At 39.2% G+C, this 19,951-nt stretch overlaps 1 protein-coding gene across 8 annotated transcripts in view; it reads left to right on the plus strand.

Moving 5' to 3' along the window:
* Positions 1-19,136, plus strand: part of HNRNPA3 (heterogeneous nuclear ribonucleoprotein A3) — a 26,268-nt gene extending 7,132 nt beyond the window's left edge. For 5 of the 8 annotated variants that reach the window (XM_043524743.1, XM_043524748.1, XM_043524747.1 and 2 more), the window contains exons 2-14: positions 127-229; positions 6,494-6,616; positions 6,706-6,852; positions 6,935-7,145; positions 7,397-7,486; positions 7,568-7,678; positions 7,774-7,851; positions 8,791-8,958; positions 11,512-11,637; positions 11,721-11,790; positions 11,902-15,622; positions 17,874-17,952; positions 18,785-19,136. In XM_043524743.1, the coding sequence (XP_043380678.1) occupies positions 127-229; positions 6,494-6,616; positions 6,706-6,852; positions 6,935-7,145; positions 7,397-7,486; positions 7,568-7,678; positions 7,774-7,851; positions 8,791-8,958; positions 11,512-11,637; positions 11,721-11,773 (1,210 nt within the window). In that variant the 3' untranslated portion in view covers positions 11,774-11,790; positions 11,902-15,622; positions 17,874-17,952; positions 18,785-19,136. Of the gene's footprint in view, positions 1-126; positions 230-2,694; positions 2,824-6,493; positions 6,617-6,705; positions 6,853-6,934; positions 7,146-7,396; positions 7,487-7,567; positions 7,679-7,773; positions 7,852-8,790; positions 8,959-11,511; positions 11,638-11,720; positions 11,791-11,901; positions 15,623-17,873; positions 17,953-18,784 lie in introns of those variants that run through there. The other 3 variants (XM_043524745.1, XM_043524744.1, XM_043524750.1) reach the window with 3 other exon arrangements.
* Positions 19,137-19,951: the final 815 nt, after the last annotated feature.

The following is a 19,951-nucleotide window of genomic DNA, read 5'->3' on the forward strand; positions in this document are numbered from 1 at the left end:
ACTGGCATACCCTGTCCCCCTTAGTAAAGCCACTCTTTTGTTCCAGCCCATGGAAAGGCCTGCTTCTTTACATATGGGGAAGAAAGACCCACAGAGGTAAATACTGACTCACTGCTTGTTACCTAGGTTAAAAGGAGCAATTGAGTTAGTGCATCCTTCCAAAATGTCTGGGATCAAAGAGGAGAGAGATATTGAAGACTACAAGAGGAAAGGAAGAAGATCTTCACAGGTAGTGTTTCCTTTATTTCTTAAATTCATTCTGGTTCTCCTGTGTGGGTAGATGAGTCTTGTCTGTCTGTATGAATGTTTCTATGCCAGGTATATAACAACACTACACCATTCATGCCTGGTGGGCTCTATTAACCACTTGTTCAGACACTCCTATCTCTTGCATTACAAAAACCGAAACAAAACAAGGTCTGAACAACAAACTTGTTTACTAAAATGTTATGTGTAGTTTATTACTTCTACAGGATAGACTCTGAGAACAAGATAAAATCTATACTTCTATACAGTTACTATAACAAAATTTATCTTACAAATGTCCTCAAAGTTGCCAATTTTCACTATTGATTGAGGTGTTTTCTGCTTTACTGTTTATGATCACAGGAGCATCAGCAGTAAATGAATGAATTCTTGATCTTGTTCAGAATTCCTTCCATTGCTCTCAATGGGAGGCAAGACAGGCTATCTGTAACTAAAATGAACAACATTCCTTACAACCTCTGAGAATGGAAGTGAGACTATACCTCGTGGAAGTGACAGCTTCCCTATCAGGTCCCTCAGTCTTTTCTCGGAACTAAAAATGCCTAGGTTTTGTAACCTTTCCTTGTAGGTCAGGCTTTCTAAACCTTTTATCACTTCTGTTCCTCTCCTTTGGACTCACTCCAATTTACCTGCATCTTTTCTAAAGTGTGGCACCCAGAACTGGACCCAGTACTCCAGCTGAAGCCTCACCAGTGCCAATTACAGTTGAAAAGTTACTTCCTTTGTCTTATGTACAACACTCCTGTTAATACACCCAAGAATACGAGCCCTTTTAAACTTCTTCATACTGTCTCATTCAATTTGATCTATTATACCCCCCCAGATGCTTTTCAGTGGTACTACCACCTTGCCATTTGTTCCCCATTTTGTAGTTGTGCATAACGATATTTTGTACCAAAAGCGGTCATTAAACCTTTTAAAAACAATGCCATAACTATTACATTTTATCCAAAGATGCAAAAAAGTAACATCAGTCACTCAGCTTCTGAACCCACAAGCACAAAATGAGTTTAATGGTCATTTTAGGGCTGCAGATTTCATGGTGGTGAAAATGTTATGGATGTGGTTTCTCTGACTGCCATGCAGGAAGGCTCTAGGTGGGTTGGCCTGCCAGCCTGGTGAAGAGGGGAGGCCCTGAGGATGGGGGTATGTCAGAGCAAGCCTGCCCCACATTCACCCCTCAGTAGCTGGTTCCTATGGGGTTGGGCCTGGTTCTCCATTCAGGGCTTTGCAACATGTGCACAGAGTTGCAGTGCCACCACGACTGAGGGGTGACCAGGCCAAACCTGAGTGCTGATGTGATTCCATGCAGTAGATTGCAATATCCAGAGCAGGGAGCCAGGCTAAGTTCTACAGGATGTAGGAGCTGCCACTGGTATGAATCTAGGGCAGGCTTGCTCTTCAGCCTCCATCCCCTTCCTCATTGGGCCAAGATTAGAGTTGCTGTGTAGAGGATAATGATACTGTTGTGGATCTCAGTGCCCCCTCAGCAGGGTGAGGAGGAGAACACAACAGAGGAAAGGCTGTAGATGCTGGCCTATGATTTTAAGGTATTATGTTAAACTATCTTATAAAAAATCATAACCTATGGCTTTTACTAAATTTACCATGATTGTGCTGATTTTCTTGATTAAAAATGCCATGACAAATCTGCAGCCAGTTTTCCAGAGGACAAGTGTGTCCACCAAACACTGTCACTAACTGTCAGTCTTACTTTTGGACTCTGAAAATACTTAGCGGTTGAATAGGCTTGAAGATTGTGCTGCCATATCTTATTCTTAGCTAGGGTTGGGGGTCCCTGCAGATCAGTTTATATACACTGACAGTGCCAACACAAGCTTCTCCACAATTCCTATCTGCATGCCTTTTTTCCTGTTGATAAAGGATACTGATATCTGGGGCTGTGAAAACAGCACCTGTAAATAATCTGGGAAAACACTGTAATCTAGAAGGGTGTTCCTCAGAAGCTGTTGTGCTATAAATATGAAACAAATGAACTGGTGTTGAGCTGCTTCCCAAAAGTTAATTTGATGTTGCATTTAAGTGCTTTTTAGTCTTCAGTGGCGAGCTTGCAGCGTCTCCAGACAAAGTAGGATTCTTATGGAGTGCTGTGCGGGCTTGCAGAGGGGGTTTTGGCAGCGGTCTCCATATGTAGGTGGAAATGCTACGATCTGGGGGTGCCTGTGCAAGGGAAGTACAGAGACTTAAGGAAGACACAGCGTTCGCGCCCGGCTGTGTCTTGTATTTCGCCCCTTCCTCATGCGCGCTTGTTGTGGCTGCTTAGTACAACGATCCTGGGGGCACCAAACAGAAAACGTTGGTCTCGCATATGGGGCCAGAGACGCTGCTCCCAGAGGAGACACCGTCAGGGCGTTGGAGACGGAGAAAGAGGAACAGCCCTCGCCCTCGCTCTCCTCCCCTTGCCAGTAAGCGACAGCTGGGTGCGCGCGCTGGTTTCAAGCCCGCCTTTCCCCTATCACGTGATCCCTCTTTCCTCTCTGCTCCATATTGAGGCGAGGGTGAACGCGGCGACTTGTGTCCGGTCACAAAATGGAGGTAACCGCCGCCGCGTTAGCGCCGCGCGGAGGGAGCGTGGCAACTGACCTAGACTGCCGGGAGGGAGGAGGGAGGCTGGCGGCGGAGCGTGCTGCCTGTGCCGGGTCGCAGCACAGACTGGCCGCTTCTTGTTCCGGAATGCGCCCCCTGCATAGGCGTCTCGGCGCCGCGAAATGGCGCGCAGGCCCGCAGTGTGGGCTTGGGGGAGGTTACCCTTCTCCTATGTAAGGGGCTGCGTTTCCTTTTCATTGTAACCATCTGCTCGGGAAGAGAACAGGCTGAACGTAGCTGACAGGAGAAGTGTAATATTCAGCATAATCTTCAGTCTTGGAGACTAACACTACAGTCCATTCCACACACGCTTGAGGGACAATGCCGATCCCACCCCCAGGAAACTAACATCCAGAAAACCCCAGCCATCCGTCCCCATAGTGAATGAAATCCTTAACAAGGTACCCCTGCTTCGCAAGCGACAAACTCACAGGGGAAAGAAAAAAAAAACTTTCTGGACAGCTTCTCTAAAATAGAAGCATCCCCCTTTCAGAACTCTCATGCCAAAAAAAATCACCATGAGGAGAGTGCAGTACCCAGCAAAATACCTCCTGCCTCAGGGAGAAATTAATACACCAAGATCTATTCCTTCTTGCCCAGTGAGAACACAGTGAAATCCCAAGGAAAGACTGCAGTGTGTGCACCAACCAGGGGGAGAATGTGACAGCAGAATTCCCCTTCCACCAAGAATGACTCTTTTCAGTTCTCCAGTCATGTTCCTGGAGCATAAGCTAAGACCTGAATTTCTCTTATTTGTATATTTATATTAAAATGGCAGATCTGCTACATGTCAAAGAACAAAAGGGACCCAGGTCCACTTTTTCTTTTTGCAGGTCCCTTTTAACAAAGGAGGAACCCAGCTCAGTTTCTGTTAGCATGCTGAACTGCCAAACAAAATTCATGTTGAGATAGCTTTTCTTCACACTTCCTTTTGCTCCATTAATCTGAGCAGGCAAGTTTGAAATATTCAAGACCTTTACTTCTATAAATTCAGTGCCTGCTAAGACTAAAGCAGACAGGCACAGCAGGGAAAGGAGTGTGTACATATACAATCAAAAACAAAGCTAGCTAATGTAAAAACATGTTGTAGGTTAAATACTGAGTCTTCATGTAAAATTATGAATGCTGCTGATTACACTATATTGCAGTTAGTATCAAGCAGTAATTACACTATGACTAAACTTGAACCTTTAAAAATTTTAAATACAGATGTAACTAAAGTATTTGAAGTAAAGGTACTCAGATATTTTCAGAGTCTGGACCATTTAAAGTATTTCAAGAACCATGTCTCCCACTTGCAGTCACAGGACCCCTGAAACCCTCCCCTCTCCACTTAACCATTACATAGTATTTGTATAGTAACTAAGTCAGTTTAAAATATAAAACTAATGGGGGGGGGGGGGGAATGCTTTTGCTACCTATACAGTTTCTCAACTGAAAATGAGAGCCAGCTCTTCATGAACCACCAGCCATAGGTCTTTGCACTATAGTTTGGAACCCACTTAATTGAATATTTCCCAGAAGTGGTACAAAATTCACTCTTAAGCATTTGTTTGCTAAGCACTCCTGAACAAGTAACTTACAAATATGTTGTCCTTCAAAGTTGCCAAATTGCATTCACTCAAAGGGAAAAACATTTTTTCTGAAAAAAGCCAAATGACCTTCCCTAACCTGAGAGGAGGACTAGAATGCTCTACTTGCAGATTGGAGTGGCAGATCACATCTGTCTGAGGCCAGGGTTACTTGATCCATATAGTTGTATCTACAATCAGCTGTCCTTCAGCTTGCCCTGTATCTGCCCCACATTAGCCTGTTGGGAGCAAATGCAATGGGGTCCCTCATGCATATCCCCACTGTAGGGCTTTAATTGTGCACAGGGCCTTGTGACAGCACTCCACTCTGGGGTGTTTCCTATTTCTTATTTTGTGACTATGCTTTCATGAAACATTAAAGTATTCTTCTGCTTTTTCCACATGAGCTGTTGTATGAGTTGCCCAGTAGACTGAGAGATGGTATCAACTTGAAAAACACTCTTAATTTTTAACCTACTGTGTAGTTTAGTAAAACCTGTGGTTACAATAATTGGGAAGTTTGCCAAAAAATGTTGTACATTGTCAGTACTTTGTCAGTTATCTCCTTCATTGCTTGTAAGTCGCTTGAAACTAATAGGAAGGAGAGAACCCCTTACATCTTTAAACTTAAAAACAAAATGGAAAATGTACTGTTAAAGAATGCCCTGAGAAGCTGTGCTCTGGAAAACTAAACTGCATTTAATTTTAATAGCTTACATTAAAATTTAGCTCAACTAAACTAGAAACAAGCTTTTCCTTACTTTTGTTTTCCAGTAGATGTTCCTCCAGCTTTAACCTTGTTTGATGGGCACAGCTCAAGAAAGCATCTTGGGGCCAATTTTTCACACAGCACTGTTGTGAGACTTAGTGTTTCAAGATACTTTACAATGTGGCTTTTTAAAAAAATGTTTGTTGAATGAAGACCTAAAGTAAGCTTACACTTAATTCAAATTTCCAAAAATGTCTTAAATTTGATCTACAAAAATAAGTCATAGAACATGTTCTAACATGACCTAAATGTTCTTTAAAAATACTTGTAGTTGCTTTGCTAATATTGGGCAGCACTTTGGTGTTGTATAAGAGTCACATTTTAAGAGCTGTCTTCACATGTTCATGCAGCTTTTTGCAGCAGTTTAACTAAATCTGTTTTTAAAATAACAGCTTCAGGTAAATCAGTGCAACTCTGCCATGTAGACAAGACCTTGTTTCGCTCTTGGACAAGGTGTGGGCCACAGTGCTTTTTGTTATACTTTCAGCCTAACCTAGCTAATGGCTGGTGGTGGTTGGAATTCTTGCTGTCTAGTCAGAAAGGTTGGCAAAGGAGAAATTTGAATCTTGCTATAATAAAGCTTTTACAACTTTATTTGCCTCTGTACAGGGGCCAAGATGCTCAAAAAGTGACTGATTTTTATATCTTAGTTTTTGGTTGCTTATTTTGAAAGATCCCATCCTCTGAAAATTTGGGCCCCTTTATAGTATGTCAAGTTGGGCTCCCAAAATCACTGGTCACTTAAATCTAGCAAAACAGCATGTTCTCAGACCACTGAGACTCTGGTGTTCAGTTTCTTCACAGTGCCTTTTGGCTTGGGGTGTCTTGCTTTATTTTTAACCCTGTAGAAGCTATTTGTCAGTATATAGGGGTGGTTCACTTATAATGAAATCCATGGGGTATAGTTCCTGAAACTTGCAGATCAAATAGCATTAACATGCCATAAGATACTTGGATACACTTTAAAAATAAACTGTTTGATACTCTTGTATCTAGCTCTAGGTAGGACCAAACTTGTTAATATTAAAATTCAGAACCAGAATTCTAGCCTTCTAAACAAAACCACAGATCACTAAAGAAGTTAACAACCGAAATTACTTACAGCTGTTCTTCACCAAATATTAAACATTTTTTTATTGTTGTGAACAAAAATAATTTTATGTAAATATTTATATTATGAAGAAAAACTCAGAAGAATTGTTAGTAATGCTACCAAACTTAACTTTACAGGACATAAGTGTTTGGTGTGGCTTTATGAGAGAATGTCTTGTTTTTGCAGGGCCATGACCCAAAGGAGCCAGAACAGTTGAGAAAACTGTTCATTGGAGGCCTGAGCTTTGAAACAACAGATGATAGCTTAAGAGAACATTTTGAAAAATGGGGCACGCTCACAGACTGTGTGGTAAGTTGTCATAATTCAAAAAATGTTTCTGAAACAATGTAAATATCTAAATGTAGTAAGGTGATACTATGTCTCTTATGCTCTTGTAGGTGATGAGAGACCCACAAACAAAACGTTCCAGAGGCTTTGGCTTTGTGACATACTCCTGTGTGGAAGAGGTAGATGCTGCAATGAGTGCTCGACCACATAAAGTTGATGGGCGTGTGGTTGAGCCCAAGAGAGCAGTTTCTAGAGAAGTAAGTTAATCCATTTAATTTGTACTGAGTATATCAAGTCCTGAGAAATATAAAGTACTAAATATAATTTCTGGCCTTCTAGGATTCTGTAAAGCCTGGAGCACACTTAACAGTAAAGAAAATATTTGTTGGTGGAATTAAAGAAGATACAGAAGAGTATAATTTAAGAGACTACTTTGAAAAATATGGCAAGATTGAAACCATAGAAGTCATGGAAGATAGGCAGAGTGGAAAGAAAAGAGGATTTGCTTTTGTAACTTTTGATGATCATGATACAGTTGATAAAATTGTTGGTATGTGACTGTTATAGAATGTGAAATTACTTGAAATAGTATAACTCTGATTTTACATAGCCCTGAACCATGCATGGAATGTGTTATTAGTAAGCAAGTAGTTGACTGAAAGCACACTACAAGAAATGTATTGCATGCAGTATAATCTTTGCTTTTAACCTGTGCTTATGCTTTTATTTAAGCTTTGTATAGCTCATGTTCTAGTGGACAGTGAAAACGAGAAACTATTTCAAAATTTGTTTATTTTTTAGTTCAGAAATATCATACTATAAATGGACATAATTGTGAAGTGAAAAAAGCACTTTCTAAGCAAGAGATGCAGACTGCTAGCTCACAGAGAGGTGAGTTTGGGGTGGTGCGTAATGGGATATTTTTACGTAATTAGTTGGCATTTCATTTACTATATGTAAAATGTCTTGTAGGTCGTGGGAGTGGCTCAGGCAACTTCATGGGTCGTGGAAGTTTTGGAGGAGGAGGAGGTGGTGGTGGTGGTGGTGGAAATTTCAGCCGAGGAGGAAACTTTGGTGGCAGAGGTAGATGATTGAGTCTCTTTCATATTTCATCAAAATGAGATGTTGGCTCAACCAGACTTGTATTTGTTCATGAAAACCTCTTTTCTTTGGTCCAGGAGGCTATGGTGGTGGCGGTGGTGGTGGGAGAAGTGGAAGCTTTGGAAGTGGTGATGGATATAATGGATTTGGCGATGGTAAGCATATCCTAATACCACTTGATCAGAACTGGCTTTCGACTTGGAAAATGAGATTATTTTGGCAGTGATTGTTTACTTGGATATTGTGCAGCATGAGTTGAATGACTTCCTTTGTTGTTTGTTTTTCCGGCGCAATTTCATTTTACCTAGAGATGAGCAAGTTGGTTAAAATGAAACTGATCCAAGTGCAAACTGAGCCTTAAACACATCTACATTTAAGTAAATGATAGTCAAATATGCATTGAGTGAAAACGGTTAAATGAAAGTTAACTTTTTTTCCAGTCCCTATGCCTGCTATTGCATGAAACCTCAAGTATCAGATATGACAAGATTACCTGGAAGTTGACTTAATATCTGAGGTTCATATGTAAAAGTTTTCATAAACTTGTAATCTTTGCTGACTTGGGTTTGGATAAGCCTCCAAACCCATGTCTGGACAGAACTTCTAGAAGTTACACATCTCGCTGATGGACAAGTGGCACTTCTGCCTCTGAAAACAATAGAGGAAGTAGTCCACTGTTCTATTTTAGACCTGATCTTGCAAACACATGTGAAGTAGTCACATTGAGATCACTGGTCTACTCTTGTGTGTAAAGTTACTCCCCAAAGAAATGTTTGCAGGATTGGTCCCTTATGCAGTATATTATTTGAATCTTTTTCAGTGTTTGTTTGTTTGTTTTGTTTGTTTACTTTTGTTTGTTTATAAAAATAAATAAATCAAGAACATATGGCAGTGATGCAAATATAATTAAAGGTACTTTATTGCTTTTGGTACAGACATATGAACTAATGTGTTGTGACTTATCTAGCTATTAATTTATCAAAGAATGTTCTTGTAGCTGAAGAAAACATAGCATTTCAGTTGCAGCACACTTACTCTTTCTACATAAATCAACGCTTAAATTTGTGGTACACTGACTAGTCTTTCTTTTTTAGGTGGGAACTATGGAGGTGGCCCTGGTTACAGTAGTAGAGGGGGTTATGGTGGTGGTGGTGGAGGAGGACCAGGATACGGAAACCCAGGTGGTGGATATGGTGGCAGTGGTGGTGGTGGAGGAGGAGGTGGATACGATGGTTACAATGAAGGAGGAAATTTTGGTGGCGGTAAGTAGTAGTTGCAGATCTTTAAAATGTAGCTCATAAATCTAAACTCTATAGAACCTCAAATTATGGCATATAGTAACACTTCTAGAAATGACAGAGGTTAGGCTTTGGCCCCAAATATAATCAACATAAGGGTATTACAGAGGGGGTAAGAGAATTTTCCTTATGTTTATACTTAATTGTACAGTCTTCCATTGCTCAGGAATTCTTATAAAGAGCAATGACCATAATTTGTGAGGGGGGGAAGCAGATAGAGGAGAGACTTTCGTCTAATATCTTGAGCGAGGAGGAGTAGAGCGTTCCCAGGACTATGCCCAACTTAATATATCAAAATTCTGTATAACGTGGCATGAAGGTATTCAGTTTCATCTTTCATAACCTGCAGTGTACTGCTATTTTGGCCAGTAAGTTAAGATATGAAACTTCCCTTTCTCCATCCTCCACAAGGTTTGAACATCAAAGTCTGTATAAGACATTTAAATACTAACACTAAGTATTCCAGTTTATTGCATTTTCTTTCATTAAGAAATGAATGCAAAATTACTAATTAGACTGTAAAAGTCAGGAAATTAGTCACTACCACTGTCGTATCTTGACATGTAAGCTATTTTTGACAATTAAGCTTATTAGCCTCAAACCACCAATATAAGTTAATAAAGGGATTACATACAGCTTAATTATTAGCAAAAGGTTGCTTTGCTAACAAGACCCTGTGTGTTATGAATGGCTAAGGAGGGAGGGGCATTTTTGAAAAGTTGAACTATCACCAATGTCTATAGATGCAGCTTTCAATGAGGACACTCAGTGTTTTTGGTTGTATAATTGTGTATTGGAACAAAGACCAGGTCTACAGTACACGTTTTTGCTAGTATAGCTGTATTGGTCAGGAGAGTGATCCCTCATCAACATAGCTGTGCTGGTAAAAATCCTTACTGTGGGATGCCGGTACACTGGAAAAACTTTTTTTTCCAAATGTAGCATACATCCCTTGGTATCTGGAATAAGATATGCCAGCAAAAGCAGTTGTGAAGGTACAAGCTGAACTTATACTAAGAGCACTCTGCCATTGTAATATACCCCTATAGCTATACCCACAAAGCCCACCTAGGGCTTGTCTGTGGGGGTGTGAGTTGCAGTATGCACTAAACCATTGTGCTGTAAATGCCCTGTGTAGACCTTGCTAGCATGAGCATAAAAGCTACCTAGTTCACATTCATATACTCCTGGCAATGCATGCCACAACTCACTCCTGTGGCCTGCCCTGGGGGCTGTGTAGACCTGGCCAAAGGATGAGTCTCTTTTGAAAGGTAACTAAGACCCTATCAACAACAAAAATGTCTTTCCACTAATTTCAATCAACTTGATTGGAAACTCTTCCAAACACATTACAATTGTCTATATAGGTATTTTATATCTTATGAGCTTATCCGGCTTGATTGGAAATTTTTTTGCTCATGTTGACAGGGTTTATGGGGCTTTTATACTCTCAGGCATTGCAGTGATTAATAGGATTAGCTCACTGATTAACAAGTTGGCTTTTCAGTTGATTTAGTTAAGCCGGTGGAGCCTCTTTGGCAGAAACTTTCTTAAATCAGTGAAGGAATGGCTAACATAAATTTAGCTAAACTCGGTCATATTAGTTCAGCCACTCCTAAACTGACTTAAGAGCCCCCCACAAAGGCATTGCAGTAGTTAAACCAGATAGTGTTTTTGTTAAGTAGGTGGCTAACCAAGCCATTAATGGTTAACTGGCCTTTTTGGATCTAGACTGAGGAGTGGGGCCTGAGGTGATAGAGGAGGTTTTTTTCTATAAAGAAAAAATCCAAGCTCTCTTCAGTCTTCATGGATAACTTCTCTTCCAGGTCTGGTTGGTAGCTAGTTAGCAGCTTTCAAGGACTTGAAAGGGGTTCATCTTGTTTAACGGTTATCTCTAACTGTAGAACCTTCATCTACCTATTCTTTTCGGCAACTAATATAGCAGTATTTGTGGGTTCCTACTACAAGTTCTGCCTTAAAGAGATGCTGAATTACAGGTGAAAGGTAATTAATTTTGGTAATTATGGTTAGGGTGCCTCAGTAGAAAAACTTATATTCTGCCTTAATGGAGTTAGAAATAGGAGTGACACAGTGATGTGGACGCTTGGTCAAAGGCGAGGTGTAGTACATGTTCTCTTCCCCAAGATGGTGTTGAAAGTTGGACTGGCATGGGTTAATGTGAGGCTGTGGAAAACCATACGACCAGAATTGTGTAAAACTCAATTATAAACACTAACTTGTCCACATTGCTCTCCCTCATAAGAAAGTTAAGACCACATCTGATTTAGGGGGAAGTAAGAAATGGATGTTTCACATTTTTTCTTTTGTTGGTGGGGAGGGGAGAGAACTTCTATGTTGAGGGCTACATTAACAATACCAGTTTTGAGTTTGTCTTTCACTTTTGTAGCTTAAGTATACAACCAGAGGCCAATTGGAGGGGTTCTTCAGGTTTTTGTGTTTGAAGCTGCCTTAGATGGTAAATTTGGGATGATTAAAAATAAATAAAATTTGTTTCAGGTAACTATGGTGGCAGTGGAAACTATAACGATTTTGGCAATTATAGTGGACAACAGCAGTCAAACTATGGACCCATGAAAGGAGGTGGCAGTTTTGGTGGCAGAAGCTCAGGCAGTCCCTATGGTGGTAAATATAACTCCTTTGAGCAAAAAATTTTGAACGCTTGCAAAGAAATTTTACGTAAATACATATATATATGTTACTCGTAGGTGGTTATGGATCTGGAGGTGGCAGTGGTGGCTATGGTGGCCGAAGATTCTAAACTGAACCAGAAAAAGGGTGGGTATAATATATATGTGTGTATATATATATATATATATAGATGACGACAATGATGAAGAATATACAGCTGTTCACTGAGTAATAATTTTCTTATCCTGTATTCAACAGGCTACAGTTCTTAGCAGGAGAGAGAGAGCGAGGAGTTGTCAGGAAAGCTGCAGGTTACTTTGAGACAGTCGTCCCAAATGCATTAGAGGAACTGTAAAATCTGCCACAGAAGGAACGATGATCCATAGTCAGAAAAGTTACTGCAGCTTAAACAGAAAAACCCTTCTTGTTCAGGACTGCCATAGCCACAGTTTGCAAAAAAAGTGCAGCTATTGATTAATGCAATGTAGTGTCAATTAGATGTACATTCCTGAGGTCTTCTATCTGTTGTAGCTTTGTCTTTCTTTTTTTTTTTTTTTTCTTTCATTACATCAGGTATATTGCCCTGTAAATCGTGGTAGTGGTACCAGGAATAAAAAACAATTAAGGAATTTTTAACTTTTCAATATTTGTGTAGTTCAGTTTTTCCACATTTTAGTTCAGACTTTAACAAAAATAAAAAAATGTAGTTTAGGGTGTTTCTTGTTAATAGAGAAGATGGATGCATTTCTCAATTACCATTTTGTGTTAACTTTAACTGTAGAAACACCTGCTGATTTGCAGTCTTAAGGGGTCTAGTCTCAATGTATATATAACTCACATTGACATGAGTTATATATATATATATGCAAATAGAGAACATATGTTGCATAATAGTTTTGTTTAGATGTATTAGGATTGAGTTATTTAAACTAGTGTTTGTGAATGATAGAATTAAGCTTACTTTCAAATGAAAATTTCAAATTACTTTTTGGTTTGTGCATATTTTTTAATTTGTAGTTCTGTATTACTTAGTGTTGGCTCTGCAAGAAAATAAGGCATGATAAATATTTTAACAAGACTCTCTTTAGCTACATTCAAACTGCCTCCAGTCTCATTTTGAGATATGTAGGGGATATCTGCAGTCTCTTGTTCAAGTTCTGGGTGAAGAGGAGATGGACTTGCTTTTACCTTTTTCAAATTCTTGTAAAGCTCAAAAGGGTGAAACTCAAGTGCCTATTACCCTAGGGTATGAAGTTAGATATTTTTGTGGATGAAATTGTGCTTTGAAGAGAGCAGCCATGATGTCTTTCTCTTGAATTAACTATTTCATTTGAACTTGCTGTTGTAGTGAGAGAATAGGTATATGTTGTAAAACAATTTAATGGCTATATGCTTCCTTGTATACACCCTAGGCATTTTTTCTGGACACATCCTTCTGACTTGGAGCAAAGAGTAGCACAGGTATAATCCCTGACAGTCTCAGGTAATTCATTAAAAAGCCTCATGATGATGGGCAAACTGTCATAGTTCAAGTAATTTACTTCTGACGATATGGGTTCAAGTAAGGGATTTAGGGTTATTTGAAAATAAACTCGGTCATATTTTAGTGGCAGGAAATCTTTAGTTCCATTGTTTGGGCTAGATTTGATACCAGTGTCAGTTTGCTTCAGAGATGCCCATAATCAATTCAGATATGGGTGGTGGTGGTGTATTAAAGTGGAATACAAGCAGAATAACTGGATAGGTGACAGTAATGCTGAAAACGATCTGGGGGTTGTAGTGGATCACAAATGAGTCAACAATAATGCATTTGCAAAAAGGGCTAATATCATTCTGGGGAGTATTAACAGGAGTGTCTCCATGTAGGATATGGGAGGGGAGAGAAGGATGGTGTTTATTACTCCTCTTTGCTTGGCACTGGTAAGGCCTCAGCTAGAGCATTTTGTGTCTAGTTCTGGGTGCCACACTTGAAGAAAGATGTGGATAAATTGGAGAATTAAGAGGAGAGCAACAAATAAAAGGCTTAGAAAACCTGACATATGAGGAAAGGCTAAAAACACTGGGCATACTTAGTCTTGGAAAAGAACATTGAAGGGGGACCTGATAAGTCTTCAGCAATATTAAGGGTTTTTACAAAAAGGATGGTAATAAATTGTTCTCAATATGTACTGAAGGTAGGACAAGCAGTAATGGGCTTAATCTGCAGCAAGGGAGATTTAGGTTGGTTATTAGGAAATCCTGTTTAACAATAACAATAGTTGAGTTCTGGAATAGGTTTCCAAAAGAGGCTCTGGAAAATCCGCATCATTTAGAAGCCTTTTAAGAACATGTTTGACAAAAACCTATCAAGGATTGTCTAGGTTTACTTGGTCCTGCCTCAGCACAAGGAAATGAAGTTGATGACCTCTGAAGGTCCCTTTCAGTCTGCTATTTCTGAGATTGTGGTATATAGCCCTAGCAAGTATGCTTAATGCCTTACTCTGAACCCCAAATTCAGGCACTGGTCATCCTTTCCTCTACTTGATTTGACTTTTCTCTCAACTCTGCCAGAGCAGTGCTTTCTGTCATACAGGCCCAGAAGAGTAGGGATACAGTCAGTAGAAGAAAAACCCCAGACATTTGACAGTATGTGATGCTCGAATTGCTCTCACCTGTTTCACCTCTGAGTCAATGTGCAGTATAAGGTAAATGCAATTCCAGCACAGGAATCCATCTTCAAAGATTTTATGAAATGGCTTAAGTTACCACCAGTCAAACTACAATAAGTTACTATTTAAGAGGTTGTAGAAGAAATCAAAATTATTAAACAATGTTGCCAAACATTGTTATGGGAGTGTGTTCAAATTTCAGAATACTAAAGAAACAAGGAACACTGTCAAGGTTGGTAGGCACCAAACTGGATTTTTCTCCTCTGCTCAGGTTTTTTTCCTGTGGGAATGTTCTAAAATTTTTATCTGTAGTTTTAAAAAACCCCCAGTGGTCCAGTATCTGCATGAATCCAGACTATAGTAAAATGGCATGCATTGAGATGGGAGTTGAAAAGGTAGCACTTAGATTTAAATCACCTCCAAGGAGCTTGTAGAGAATGGCCAAACTTAAAAGATACATCAAATCTGGCATCTGATCTGGATACTTTCAAAATTGTGGGTGAGTTCTACAGTCACACAACATTTTAGATCACTCCTTGACTTACATGTGCAAATTCTTGCTAACAAGGAGTTTGGGTAGACTTGGATCTGCATCTGATTGTAGGAAAAGAATTAGGATGGGTTGAGGTAAAGTCTTGACAGTGTTCTTTTTAACAAGGCCTCTGTAGTTGCCCTGTAACACTTACTACATTAGTTTCAAGATTGATTATAAACAAGACTCATTTGCAACTTTAAACAGTTGAAGTCTGCAAGTGAACTGTTCCTAAGTGGGTGGGGTAGCTTAGTTGTGGTATGCAATATGGAAAAGTGTAAGCTGTGAGACAGTGATTAACCAGCTTTAAGAACCTAGGATGTACTTCTTAGCAAAGTATGGATCAAAGGACTCAGACAGGACTTCAGCAGCCTATTGAGTATGGACAAGTCAGCATAATTAAAGAATGACAAGGCAGCGGCAGCAGCAGCAGCTTCAACTTCCAGAGAAGTGAAGGCATAAGATACTGTGCTGATAGTGAGCAGCTTTCCAAAGGCTAGTTAAATCTGCTGAAATATCGAAGAAAGTCTAGCAAGAGTTCTTCACCTTTTGGAGCCTCCTTGAGTGATAGCCACTTGAGTTGACACAAAATCAATAGGTCTAGCATTTAGACCTGAAAGGAAGGGCAATGAGATAGGTAAGGTTTGCCTTTAAAAATTTTTCATGAATTAGAATAGTAGTGGTTTTTTTAAACAAGGTAAGAGTAATTTCTTTACATTGCAGGTTGAATGAGAAGCTGCTGCTTGACAAAATGAGGAATGTCTTGCATATCCTCTTCAGTTCAAAGGTTTCTGACTAGGTAAGACTTGTTATGTGCAATAAGCATCTGATCATGACCCTTTAACTCGCTCCCTGACATAGATTTTTTTTTTTTTCCCCCTCCCCTCTCTCCTTTTTATTAACTTGAATGAGCTTTTTTCCTAGATCGGAGAAAGAAGTATATTAGCAAATCACAGCATTTGCTGCCTTTTTAAGTTTTTTGTTTGTGGACATGAGCCTCCAAATTTCAGAATACTGTTTTGTTATAATCTAGCGTCTGCCTTAAGCAAGCAAAGTAGAAACAGATGGTATGAGCTGGATCAGAAGGAACAAACCACTTCTCAGAATTAAAGATATTTTTGGGGGGGTTGAAAGCAGTTCTGTATAATTCATTTCTCAACTGTCTTGCAATAATATGTGGATCAGTAATTGAGCAGTGGACAAAAGTCTTCCCGCTGTTAAGAGAGCTTCTAAACAACCTTTTGACCACCATTCAAAATAGTCTTTAACATGGTGACTGTAGAGTAATGCAGATGAAAGCATTCCTCCTATTAACGAGAACAATGATCTAACCCTTTGCAAAAGTCTAGGCTCATTAACGGCATTAGTAATTAGCAAAGAAAATGACACATCAGGATATGTAGGTTCAGTCTCATTTTTCTGGCTCTGGCAGTTTTTTCCTTAGACTGTCCTATAACAAGTAGGGATCACTTAAAGTGGATTTTAGCTCAAAACAATGCTTTTATTTATTTGGGGACAGAACAATAAAATAACTTGTTCTCTCTAATTTGCACACCAGTCCTTGGCTCTTGGACACTTGCTTGCTGGGTTGGGTTTTTTTTTGTTTTTTGTTTTTTTCCTGTGTTCATCTCTCTAGATCTGAAGCTGTCATGGTGGGGAATGTTTCTGTTGTAGCCCTTTTTTACACTGGAGTCTAGGACCTGTTTTTATTTAAACTTTTCAGTCAGATAAAGTAAAAGTAAAAACTAGTCGATATTTTAAGACTTTGAGTGAACAGTCAGAGTTCAAGTACAACGCAGCCGGTATTGTCTGCTTAAATTGCACTAACATGAAAAATTCAAATGAACACATTTCACTTAAACAGTTTTAGTTGTTAAGTGTTCATATATGGATTTTGATTAGTGCTAGAATCCCACCAGTTGAGTCCTGTCAGCACCTGCCTCTGAGCACCCAGAAATCCAACCTTTGAAAACACAGTGAATCATTGTTAAATTTTTTAGTTTTCATTGACTCATTTGATAACTCTATTAAAGATTTTTTTCTACAGTCAAACTTATTTTAGATGGCATGTTTGTAAACACCATGAAAATTTCACTTAATTGTCATTCATTTAATTTATAATTATGCACTATTTTCCCCCACCCTAGGTTGAGCCAAGGTTGAAAAGGTAGCTTTGTGTACTGAGGCAGAAGGTTCTCAATACCTGTCATAGTTAGAGTTACTAGATACCCTTGTTGCTGGTTACCAGGTGCATGCTTTCTTAGCCAGAGGTTGAAAACTGCTTTTGCCTGCCTGCTGTAACCTTCCCAACCCTGGCTAAGAGGAATCTCTTCTGAATGCACATGATAAACAAAGGGTCACTTTCTAGATTAGTTTCAGAATAGCAGCCGTGTTAGTCTGTATCCGCAAAAAGAAAAGGAGTACTTGTGGCACCTTAGAGACTAACAGATTTATTCGAGCATAAGCTTTCAATGCATGCATCCGATGAAGTGAGCTGTAGCTCACGAAAGCTTATGCTCAAATAAATTTGTTAGTCTCTAAGGTGCCACAAGTACTCCTTTTCTTTTTTCTAGATTAGATCATCCATTGATTTGCTGCAGCCTGCCTATAACACCTTCAGGTGCTAAGAACATATGGGGTATCTAGGTATACAATTCCAGGAAAGTATTTAGTTCAGTTGTAAGATTGATATATTGGTGGTTCTTCCGATGACTCCAGAAAATAGCTACAAAACATCAGTCATTTCTGTAGATTTACGTGCTTTGGAGGTCTTCTTAATATTTTAAGTGTAAAGCTTGGATATCAGAGTTTTTGAAATTTAGCGTCTCAATATGGATATATAAAATATTGAACGAATTTACTTCTGCTTACTGTCTTCCAATTTCAGAGTAACAGCCGTGTTAGTCTGTATTCGCAAAAAGAAAAGGAGTACTTGTGGCACCTTAGAGACTAAACGTAGCTCACGAAAGCTCATGCTCAAATAAATTGGTTAGTCTCTAAGGTGCCACAAGTACTCCTTTTCTTTTTGTCTTCCAATTGTTTGTTTTTAGTTGCATCAGACAAGGAGATGAACAAATTACCTTAAAGAAAAGTTGGACAGATGGTATACCTGAATATCTGAACTTCCAGGTAATATTTATATAGGCACTTTAAAGAGTGAGGATTGTCCTGTTTTCATGACCAGCACTTTCCTTTCTCCAGACTGGGATCCGCTTCAGATATTGGAACCAAGTTACTTGGTGCAGTTGCTGAATTAGCAATAGCTGCCGTGCTTGTGAACAAAGTAACTGCCATACCAGTTTCTAATTGGTTGCTTTGTAAAGTACTTTAGGATACCAAGAGTGTGAAATTTGCTAGATAAAATCAGTTTATAATAGAATAAATCTTAATTTTCTGTCCTTCCTATCCAGGATAAAGAGTTACAAGGCATTTTTTCCTACATTGCAACTGTAATGGGAAATTTCATTAAATACTTAAAAGTATGAAAACTCTTCAATATGTGTATATATTTTTAAATGTCCCCTCCATTCTGTGTGTGTGGACTGTCCTGTTTCCCAACAGGGACCCAGTTTGATATAGAGAGACTGAAATTTGGTTTGCCGCTAGAAACTTTGGAAATCAGTCTGAAAGTTTTTAATTAAACTGGTTATCTTATAGTACAACTTTGAAACAGTCTGGTTTCCAGTACTTTAATGGTTGGAGGGAAAGATTGTAGTCCTTCCCTGAATCAGAATGTCCCAATGCCTTGGCTTACTGTCTCTTGGCTATATGTTTAAGACACTTTAAATGTTGTTTTATTCATTGTACAGTCTGGAGTATTCCTTTAAATATCAATCTGATCCCATTTATCAACACTTGTATTTTTAAAATATGCTTAAAAATATGGTAGTGATACCAAGACAGTCTGGGGTATGCTAACTTTCTAATGTATCTGATTCTTTTTCTACTGTGGATGCTGCAGGTTGACTCCTGTACCTCTAAGATAACTTTTTCCTGAACTCAGTGGTGCAAGTCTATCCATCGTAGAAGAAAAATGACCCTTCCATAGAGGATAATGTCACAAGATTTGAAAACAGAAATTAAATCTATAATTAAAATGTCAGATAAAGGCTTAAAGGGTGGTAATGTAGTGAAACTTTACAGCTTGCATTCAAACAAGGTTTAGAAAAGAATATCCATAAATGTTAACTATGTATATCAAAGTATTGTCAATGCATATATATGTATTAAAATATTTCTCATTTTCTGTAGAAGAATGAACTGTAAATTGTCATGACTTTTTATTAAAAAAATTAAGTTCTCTTTTTCGAGCATCTAGTGTGTCAGTAAGATCTTTTGTTGAGTCTTCCTATAGTACTGTAGAAGACTAAGTAATTGGATTTAGAGCCATTAAAAGGATGCCTGTGGCCAGAAGCAACCCTTCTAATGCTAGTTGACTTGAATGAAATGTGTGGTCTTAATTCAATAAAGTTCCTAGTCCAGCGTTCGCAACACTTGGAACTGGAGGAGTTGACCAGGAAATGAATTGAATCTGCATGGAGATTTGAGAATATAGTAGGTCAGTGTTGTGTAACACTGGCAAGGTTGCATAGGAAAACTTGCACTGCCACTGCCCTTGTAACTTGTATTCCCCAGACTCCCACCTTGGGAAGAAAGAGCTTTGTGTTCTTAGGCTATCTAGTATTTTCATGTGTGCTGAAATTACCCTTTAAACTGGAAAGCTGTACATGTGGCGGTTTTGTGGCTCTCTGAGCTCAGCTCTTAATGTTTTTTAGGAGAGATGAGGTAGGACTTGTTAAGGTCTTGTGTTAAACCTAACTTGCTAGAAACCCTCCCCCCAGATTTCTTCCCTGGATTGAGCATGTGATTCTCCCCGCTCCTCTACCACGTTTTGGCATAACCATCTGTTAGCCCTAGGGTTCTCAAACTGTGGGTCGTGACCCCTTAGAGGGTCATGAGGTTATTATGTGGGAGGTTGCGAGCTGTCAGCCTCCACCCGAAACCCCTCTTTGCCTCCAGTATTTGTAATAGTGTTAAATATATATTTTTAAAAATTATAAGGGGGGGGGTCGCACTTGCTATGTGAAAAGGGTCACCAGTACACAAGTTTGAGAACCACTGTGCTAGC

This window comes from Chelonia mydas, chromosome 11, assembly GCF_015237465.2.
Source record: "Chelonia mydas isolate rCheMyd1 chromosome 11, rCheMyd1.pri.v2, whole genome shotgun sequence".
Classification (NCBI taxonomy): Eukaryota; Metazoa; Chordata; order Testudines; family Cheloniidae; genus Chelonia; species Chelonia mydas.